This window comes from Macadamia integrifolia, chromosome 11 (assembly GCF_013358625.1).
Source record: "Macadamia integrifolia cultivar HAES 741 chromosome 11, SCU_Mint_v3, whole genome shotgun sequence".
NCBI lineage: Eukaryota > Viridiplantae > Streptophyta > Magnoliopsida > Proteales > Proteaceae > Macadamia > Macadamia integrifolia.
Genome location: NC_056567.1, coordinates 30,374,615 through 30,384,653, shown reverse-complemented (window position 1 = coordinate 30,384,653; position 10,039 = coordinate 30,374,615). Strand labels below are relative to the sequence as shown.

Sequence of the window (10,039 nt, the reverse complement as noted above, 5' to 3'; positions counted from 1 at the left end):
ACTTTTTGTGATTTGTTATAAAAAGAGAAAATGGTCAAAAAAGAGATTTATGAACAGTCATCACCGATCCTAGATTCCCAAGAAACGCTTTTCAGAATCCCATTTTTTTCAAATCATGGACTTGACCATCGTGGTTAAAAAGAAAAAAAGAACTTGACCACAGTGGTACATTGGTACGTATCATTGATTTAAATAACGGTATCGGAGACTATCTACTGTGGTTTTTTAGTGCACAGTATTGGAACCGGTATTATACCCGGTGTGTGAAAGCCCATTGTGGGGAATGCTGACAAGAATTAGTGACATGTTACAAATGTGGGAATGCAGGACACCTAAATCAAGGACTATCCTGAATGGTCCAAGCAGAAGAACTAAGGTAATCAGAAATCCAGTGCACATGAGAGTTTATGCATTGACAGAATAGGATGCCGAAGAATCACCAGATGAAGTGATTGCTGATTGAGATAGAGGCATGCTTGGAGCGAAGTTTGAGGGTGACTCATAGATTTTCTTTAGTGGTTATTTCTTTTTTTTAGATTAATGTATCAAGGACAAAGCTGAGATGTTAAAAAACCCGGATAATTGGTTTTAAAGTCTAAGTGAGACATACCTTATATTGCCACTAGTAGTAATTATTTGAGATTTATAGCAATAGTTGATTGATTTCGTTGAAATTTGAATGTGAACGTTATCAATTGTTGATCATTGCCAGCTAGGGCTACACTTTTACGTGTATCCGGGCTGTATTTGGGTTTGAGCCGTGATGCTAAAGGCTTTTTGGATCCTCCTAATGATCGGATATCACGCAAGGTGTCCTAGCGGTTGGAGAGGATCATCGAAAATTAGGATCAGAGACAAATACATAAAACCATGGTCATATTGGCTGTTCTGTATCAAGGATTTAGGGGATGGTATCAATATCGGTATCATTATTTGCCAATACCAACCCTACACCAATCCAGATCAAATCGGTGGATATCAGTCGGTTTTGCCCCTACTTTTTTTAAAAGGTACTAATTTTTTACTATTTTAACCCTGAAACGATATGGATAACCGATCAGAATCGGTCAGGGATCGGGGATCAGTCTCAATCGATACTGATCCGATACGAGACCGATACTTGAAACCCATGTTCCGTATTGATTCAATATTGGTATTGTGTCCATTGACCCAGCCGATACGCCGAAACGCCTGTACAATTCCTAGATTTAATTCCGTGACGTACTCGCAGTTCAACCTAAATTCCATACCGTTGTGTTTATAAGCTAATTGCTAACCGCTAAAACGCTACGATTTTGCAGTTAACAAAAAAAACCCCAACACAGAGAACAGTTTCGCCAATCTGACAAAACTCTCGCAGATTTCTTGCGTTTTCGTCTCTGCTAACCCTGAAAGATATCAATTTATAGTCTGTGGGTTAAATCGAAGAAGTGTAGAAGAAGACAAAAACCACCTTAATCTCCATCTGATCTCAGACATCCAAACCCTTGGGAGTTTGAAATTTCTTCTTCCAAAAACATTCCAATTGCAGTAAAACTCCGAAGAAAAGGGCCCTTCCCTGTCTCTCCCTGTGTAAGAGTGAAGTGGGTTTTTGTTGTCTCGTCTGTACTCTCCAATTTCTCTAATGGCGACTACAGGCTTTCGTTTAGAAGATTACAAGCATAGCCCAGTTCACTATGCCGTAGCACTTGGAGACCACATCACTCTCTCTCGTCACCTCAGTTCCCTTCCTACCCTTTCCGACCCTTCCCAGATCGTCACAGAGTCCGACTCCCTTGCGCAAGAGCGCATCGCTGACCACATCTCCTCTCTCGTCGACCGCCGTGATGTTCCCCAAAGGGAAACCCCACTTCACCTAGCCGTTCGCCTCAATGATCTCTTCTCAGCCCGCTCTCTTGCCTCCGCCGGTGCTGACGTCTCCCTTCAAAATGCTGCCGGGTGGAATTCCTTACAGGAGGCTCTATGCCGTCGCTCCTCCGATATCGCACTTTGCCTCCTCAAGCACCACCACCGCTCCGCCTGGTCCAAGTGGCGCCGCCGTCTCCCTCGCCTTATCGCCGTTCTCCGCCGAATGCGAGACTTTTATATGGAGATCTCCTTCCATTTCGAAAGTTCCATTGTTCCCTTCGTCGGTAAGATCGCTCCTTCCGATAGCTACAGGATCTGGAAACGTGATGCAAACCTCCGTGCGGATACTTCCCTCGCCGGTTTCGATGGGCTCAAGATCCAACGCGCCAATCAAAGCTTCCTCTTCCTTGGAGACGGCGATCGGGACCATGACATACCTTCTGGGACCTTGTTGGTTCTAAACCGTGACGATCGCAAGATCTTTGATGCCTTCGAGAATGCGGCTGTTCCCATGTCTGAATCAGACGTTGCTGGGTTTTGCTCCCAGACTAGCGTGTACCGACCAGGCGTCGACGTCACCAGGGCTGAGCTCGTAGGAAGAACCAACTGGAGGAAGCAGGAGAGGACAGAAAGTGTGGGAGAATGGAAAGCAAAAGTCTACGAGATGCACAACGTCGTGTTCAGTTTCCGGACAAGGAAAGTCGTCGGAGACGCAGCTGGTGACGGTGCCGGAGGCGAGCAGGTATTGCCATTAGAACTCGATGAAGACGATGATGGTTTCCTGGTTGCAGAAAACCCCAACTTTGGTCTCCCTCCACCTTCCGATCGCCGACGTCACAGTAGTTTTGTTAGAGAAGAAAGGGAATTTGTATCGTTGAGCAGGAAGAGCGTCGATATCCCTGACCGGCGGCGAATCCCGTCGGTAATGCCTCCGCCACCGAACAAGGAGAAAGAGTATATCAAGAGTCTCCGACCATCGGTATGGTTAACGGAAAAGTTCCCATTAAAGACGGAGGAGATTCTACCGTTACTTGACATACTAGCTCACAAGGTTAAGGCCGTTAGACGTCTCAGAGAACTGTTAACGACCAAGTTCCCGCCGGGAAGTTTTCCGGTCAAGGTAAGCGTAACCAGACGCTTTATTTTTTAATATTTATTTAGTAAAAAGTGGGCCCAGCCCTTTGGCTCTTTTCCTTCTCTCGATGCTTTGCATCAGTCATCAGTCAAAAAAAAATTTTGGGGGGCAAATCAGTCAAAATCCATTCTAACTTAACTTTAGGGTTAGGCACATGTTGGCCGATTCTGAGACCGAACCTAACGGATTTCCGGATCGAAATCGGCAGGGGAGCGCTGAGCCGATCTCAATCCGGATCCCGATCCTAATTCGTTCTTTTAACTTTGATGGAATTGAGTGCAGGTGGCGATACCGGTGGTGCCGACGGTGAGGGTGGTGATAACGTTTACTAAGTTCGTGGAGATGCAACCGACGGAGGAGTTCTTTACGCCGACGTCGAGCCCTGGGCAGTGGGTTGGGGAAGGACGCTACAACACCTCCACCACCTCCTCCTCTTCTTCTTCTTCTTCTTCTTGGCTGGGCCGTTACAACAACGCCGCTCAGGCAGCTTCTGCAAGCAAGCAGAGGGGTTGTTCGGCAGCCCAACAATTGGATCCTTTTGCCATCCCCAGAGACTATACATGGACAAGCATGGATGATAAGTCTCAGAAGATGAAGAAATCAAGGTCCACTAGGAAGGGCAAGTAGATTGGGTGGTGGGTATCTTCTCCATTTTACCTTCATTTGCTCAGTTGTGCCTGTGCCTGTGTCCTATGTCCTGTGTCCTGCTCGGTCAAGTCAGAATCTCAGATACATGTACATATGCCCCAATTCTATGGTGGGGTTGGGAGGTCAGGAAGAATGTTCACAAGAAGTTCACTTTTTTTCTTTGGTTTTCCCTCTTTTTTTTATTTTTTATTTATTTTTATAGGACCACAACATGATTAATTAATGGATCTTCATAGTTTATACTTTAAACATTAATTAACAATTTTTTTTATTCTGAAAAATCAATTAAAATTTCTCTGTCTCTCCAAATCAAACCAGTGGGCCAGTGGCAGAGTATCTATCATTGGCTCTAAATTCAAGAATGTTTCTTGTATTAGTAGAATAGAGAAACTATTAGTTCTAGATAATCACTTTTGGTTCATTAATATACTTCTTCCAAAACACTTTTTCCCTCTTCGGTACTGTGTATTAGTTGACTTTTCGTATAAAAATATATTTCCTCATTATTTCATTAACAGAAGAAAATTAGAGGACTCAAGAACCTTTAAAATAATCTAATTCAGTTTAGTCAAAAATAATAGTAATAATAATCTAACCAACATTCAAATTAATCCTTATATTTTTAAATCCTCATTCCTTCACGATGATTATTTAATTTAACCAATCAATCAATCAATCTTAGTGGGTCATTATGTGTCTTTAATGATGGTCTGCCAAAGCTTCTCCTTAGGTCATTTGTCCATTGTCACCCTTCTAGTTTTGGAACTTAAAATAATTCCAAAAGATGCCATCATTTTTCCTAATCTGGAATTCATGCAATTTTTGTTTTTTTTTTCTTATAAAAAAAAAACGGTGCTCCATGATAGTGATCAATGCCCCCAAGACAAACCCTCATACGACGGTAAACAACGCTTTCGCAAGACCAATGAGCGATAGTGGGCATGTCAAGACTTGAACCCACAATCAGCCGATTCGAGTGGTAATGGGTTGAGGGCATTTTTACCACTAGGCTACCAACCCCATTGGAATTCATGCAATCACATGATCTAATTAACAATGGGAGAGGGAGGGATCCCTTTGACGCCCATGTGCAGTTTTGGGAGAAGTAATGGGGTATCATGGAAAAACCCTTTTAATAGCGGGGAACAATAATATGGTAAGGGCCAATAATTTCATGTTTGTGCTGACTTTGCGGGATCTTTTCCTCATACTTGAAGTTTAAACATTTTAACATAAATGGTATAACTTATGTAATTTAAGGTAGTTTGGATATGTTCAACGCAGATCTTTAAATGCTTCGGTAAGGAGGAGGAGTAATCAGATGCAGATGGAAGGAATTAAAAGAGCTTAGGACAGGCCTAAAATTACCATTGAAGAGTTGGTAAGGAAAAACATGACGATGCTATGCCTAGTCTTGAGTACGGGTGCAACAGGGCCGGGTTGGGCGGGTTTCTTAAAAGCTTAGCCCAACCCTGAGTCCCCTTAACTGGGTCCAAACCCGCCCTGACCTTGACTCAGGGCCGTAAAACTTCAACTTAGGCCCAACCCTTACCCGCCCTAATGGACCTTGATTTTTCAAGATTCAGGGCAGGCTGGGCAGGCCAAAGATATCAACCCTTACCCTCCCTGACCCTAACTCAGGGTTAGAAATTTCAGTGTCAGGCCGGCCCTCAGGGCCAAAATTTTTGAGTTGGTACTTGTTCAGGATCAGGGCAAGCCAAGGGCGAGTTTGGGCCGTCAGGGCCAAACTTGCACCCCTAGTCTCAACTCTCGAGTATGGCATCAATCAAAGCCATTTACAGGCAAAGATCCATGTTGGCATTTACGTGGGATGTCTCGAAGGTGTTGCATTGCTATGCTTCTTCCATTTTTCCTTTTCCCCTTTTTCTTTCCTTTGCTTTATATCTTTCTTAGCTAGTCGTGGATCTATGTTGTAAGAAGACAGTTGTTGTTGTATAAATTATGTAATTTTAGATGGAGAAAAAGTTCCCCAAATGCTAGTATACCATTGGATTTTTTTTTTTTCTATCTTACCCTAACCATGTGGACCCATGTGAATTATTACATTATTTCTTGCATCACAATCGGTGTGGCATGGGAGATTCCTCCACATTAGGCTCGTGGGAAACGGGAAACCCTTCCCATTTCAAATATTTTTGATTGAGATGGGTAAATAAATATCGATTGAGGACTATATCCATTGATGGAATTTGTTGACCTTTTGAAGATTTTTTTTTTTTTTTGTCACATATGAGGTTATATTTTTTTGCTTGGAGTTACTTAAAAAATAGAGGATACACATCATATATTCCATCTTTGTTTTACTTATCTTCAGACCTCTCGATTCGAAAGTATATCTCCATAGTTTCAACTTATCATTAAACTCTACCACTGTTTCACCGACGAGAACAATATCATCTGCAAAAAAACATACACCACGGTATCTCTTCTTAAAGATTTCTGGTTAAATCATATATGATAAGTGTAAATAGGTAGGGGCTCAATGCGGATCCCTGATGTAACCCGATAGTAATTGGGAACTCAATACCTTGGCCTCCCACAATCTCATACTAGTCACATCTCCATACATGCTTTTAATTATATCTTCATATTTACTTGACACCCATTTTTTCTCTAAAACCTGCCAGATTAAATCTCTGGGAACCCTGTCGCAAGCCTATTCTAGGTCGACGAAGACCATACAAAGATCCCTCTTATAAGTTTTGAATTTTTCCATAAGCCTCCTAAGGTAAATCGCTTCTGTAGTGGATCTCCCAAGCATGAGACCGAATTGGTTCCCTGAGTTATTAGTTTCTTATCTCATTTGAACTTCTATTACCTTCTTCTATAGTTTCATAGTATGACTCATAAGTTTTATTCCTCTATAGTTGTTGTAGCTCTGGATATCACCTTTATTTTTGTAAATTGGGACAATAACACTTATCCTCCACTCATCAAACATCTTTTTTGTATTCACAATCGTGTTAAACAACTTGGTTAACCAAACAACCCCACGTGGTCCCAAACTCTTCCACACTTCAATTGGGACCTCATCGGACCTGCTGTCTTCCCTACTTCATCCTCATTAGGGCTTCTTTCACTCCTATCTTGCGTACATACCTATGATTCCTTTGTCGAGCAGGATACTCGAACCACTCCTATTAGGGATGTCTCCATTAAGTAGGTTACAAAAATACTTATCTCATATCCTCTTTATGTCTTCATCATTCACAAAAAAATGCAGTATACTCATATAAATTAAGGAATGTTTACATGAATGCTTGCATCTAACATTCAAAACAACTATAACATCCAACATTAATGCATATACATTTCACAACTCATTATAAGTTTTAAGACATATCCTCGAATGTCATCCAACTCCAACTCTATATTCATTCACCATAAGAAAAAATCATGTCCAAAGTCCTATTGAGAAATGTGTCTTGGCTATGATGTTGTTCATTGGTATTAACATAGTCAACACTAGGGGTGAAAGTTTAGCCCTGACAACTCAAACCCGCTGGCCCGCCTTGAGCTCGAATAGCGCTTGGTTGACCCTGAGGGCAGGTTAGGGTTGAAAAACCCCAACCGTGGGTCAGGGTTGGGTCAAGCTCGGGTTGAGGCCTCAGCCCGGCCTAACCCCGACACAACCCAACCCAAAATTTAATCCTGAATTTTTATATTAGAATTTAGGGCTCCTATTGGTATTTTATTTTTCTATAAGTTTTTAATGTATAGGATATGAATGGAAAAAACAGGTCAATCAAGGTTAATCCAAGCATTGCAGAAGCCAGTGTCAACCCAACCCAACCCAGCCCAGCCCAACCAAACCCAACTCAACCGGGCCCTGACAGGGTCAATTAGGTCCGGGTTGGGTTGGCATGAACCCAGTAGGTTTGTGCCTAAACATGAACCTGACAGGGTTAGGTTTGTCCCTAAACATGAACCCGACAAGGTTAGGTTGGGCCTGGTTGAATTTTGAGGACCTAGGGTTGGGTTAGGATTTTGAGAAATTCGGCCCTGTTTCACCCTAATCAACACACTCCCAAAGTGATATGTTCATTTACAATAGGGAGTTATTGATTTAGAAACACTTTTTAACAGATACAATAGTATATAACTCAATTTTGGTGCCCGTTGATTGAATCTGAGTTGAAGTTGATATCATGTGAAATATAGCTCAACTTCACATTGGCGAAAGAATCAAGTCGATCAGAGATTGAAAGAGAGAGATAAGTATGATCAATTAAGTAGTGATTGTGTTCAAAACGAGAAAAGGAGGGGGGAAGGGTAATGTGTTTTAAACACATTTAAAATGGAAATACTAGTTGTTTGTCATTTCTTCCCTATCTTTGAGAAACAAGTGGCAAAACACGTTTTAAACGAGAAAAAATGAAACGCATTTGAAACAGGGGTTTTGAACGTGTTTTTGCTAACTATGCTCTGGAGTACATCTATGCACAAATGAGAGGCGGGTGATGAAACGCCCAAGGGAACGCATTTCATGAGGAGAAAGTGTGTGGGATCCGTGGGTACGATGTGAAAGGGGTTAAGCAAGAATCTTCATACTAGCATTGTGCGTTTCTCCCCCATCTCTGAGAAACAAGCGGTAGAACACGTTTCAAAAGAGAAAAAATGAAACGCATTTGAAACAGGGGTTTTAAACTTGTTTTTGCTAACTATGCTCTGGAGTACATCTATGCACAAATGAGAGGCAGGTGATGAAACGTCCAAGGGAACGCATTTCATGAGGAGAGGGTGTGTGGGATCCGTAGGTGCGATGTGAAAGGGTTTACCCATGAATCTTCACACTAGCATTGTGCGTTTCTCCCCTATCTCTGAAAAACAAGCGGTAGAACATGTTTTAAAGAAAAAAAAAAATGGAAACGCATTTGAAATGGGGGGTTTAAATGTGTTTCTGCTAACTATGTGCTAGAGTGCAGCTATGCACAAAGAGAGGCGGGTGATGAAATGTCCAAGGGAATGCATTTAATGAGGAGAGAGTGTGTGGGATTGGTGGGTTCAATGTGAAAGGGCTTACGCAAGAATCTTCACACTAGCATTGTGCATTTCTCCCCTATCTCTGAGAAATAAGCTACAGAACACGTTTTAAAAGAAAAAAAATGGAAACGCATTTGAAATGGGGGGTTTAAACATGTTTCTGCTAACTATGTGCTGGAGTTTAGCTATACACAAAGAGAGGCGGGTGATGAAACGTCCAAGGGAACGCATTTAATGAGGAGAGAGTGTGTGGGATTGGTGGGTTCAATGTGAAAGGGCTTACGCAAGAATCTTCACACCGGCATTGTGCATTTCTCCCCTATCTCTAAGAAACAAGTTACAGAACACGCATTTGAATGGGGGTTTTAAACATGTTTTTGTTAACTATGTGCTGGAGTGCAGCTATGCACAAAAGAGAGGCGGGTGATGAAACTTCCAAGGGAATGCATTTAACGAGGAGAAAGTGTTTGGGATCCGTGGGGGCGATATAAAAGGACTTACGCAAGAAGCTTCACACTAGCATTGTATTTTTATCCCTTGTCTCTAAGAAACAAACAGCAGAACACGTTGTAAACGAGAAAAAATGAAAACACATTTAAAACGGGGGTTTTAAACGTGTTTTTGCTAACTATATGCTAGAGTGCAGTTATGCACAAATGAGGGGCGGGTGATGAAACGTCCAAGAGAACGCATTTAATGAGAGAGTGTGTGGGATCCGTGGGTGCGATGTGAAAGGACTTACACAAGAATCTTCACACTAACATTGTGGGATTTCTGTTCAAAATCCCATAATCAAATCATATACCATCTCACTGATGTCCATGCACTTGGTAGTTCATTTTTCCTTTTTTGTAATCATAAAATTTTTAATGTTCTCTCTAAAAAAAATAGTTTTTAATGTTTCGTTTTGTCGAATAACAAACTCCATTATATTTAAATTTATACTTACCTTAGGGTTCACTAACATTAGGGATGTCAAATTCCACTTGAATTGGACCAACCAAGACCCATCGAAATCGACTGGACGAGCCAGAATCGAAAAATGAGTATGTTAAGAAAATCGATAAAAAGAATAAAAATACACTAAAACATAATTTTTTTTATATAATTGAAAATTGAAAATGAACTGATAAAACCCATTGAGAAAAATCGAAACTGAACTTATCCTTAACAATTAGGATTTATTTGACCTAGTACATATTTAAAATCGGTTTAACTCAACTGAAACTAAACCAAACCAACCGATTGACACCCATAGGAAGCATGAAAACTCCATTTTCCCTTGGGTTATGTTGGAGTTGGATAAGTAAAAAAAGTCTTATTCAAAGTAAAACTAAAAAGAAAATAAAAAATAAAGAAAAAAAGAGAATATAAGAGAGAAAATTATGGAAAAAATCAAGGGCT

General features: G+C 41.2%; 1 protein-coding gene across 1 annotated transcript; it reads left to right on the top strand.

The window, feature by feature from the left end:
- Nucleotides 1-1,285: 1,285 nt before the first annotated feature.
- LOC122093896 (ankyrin repeat domain-containing protein 13C-like) lies at nt 1,286-3,790 on the top strand. Its single transcript, XM_042664442.1, has 2 exons — nt 1,286-2,968; nt 3,266-3,790. The coding sequence occupies exons 1-2, from the start codon at nt 1,625-1,627 to the stop codon at nt 3,608-3,610; spliced, it is 1,689 nt and encodes a 562-aa protein (XP_042520376.1). The 5' UTR covers nt 1,286-1,624; the 3' UTR covers nt 3,611-3,790.
- The last annotated feature ends 6,249 nt before the right edge of the window (nt 3,791-10,039 follow it).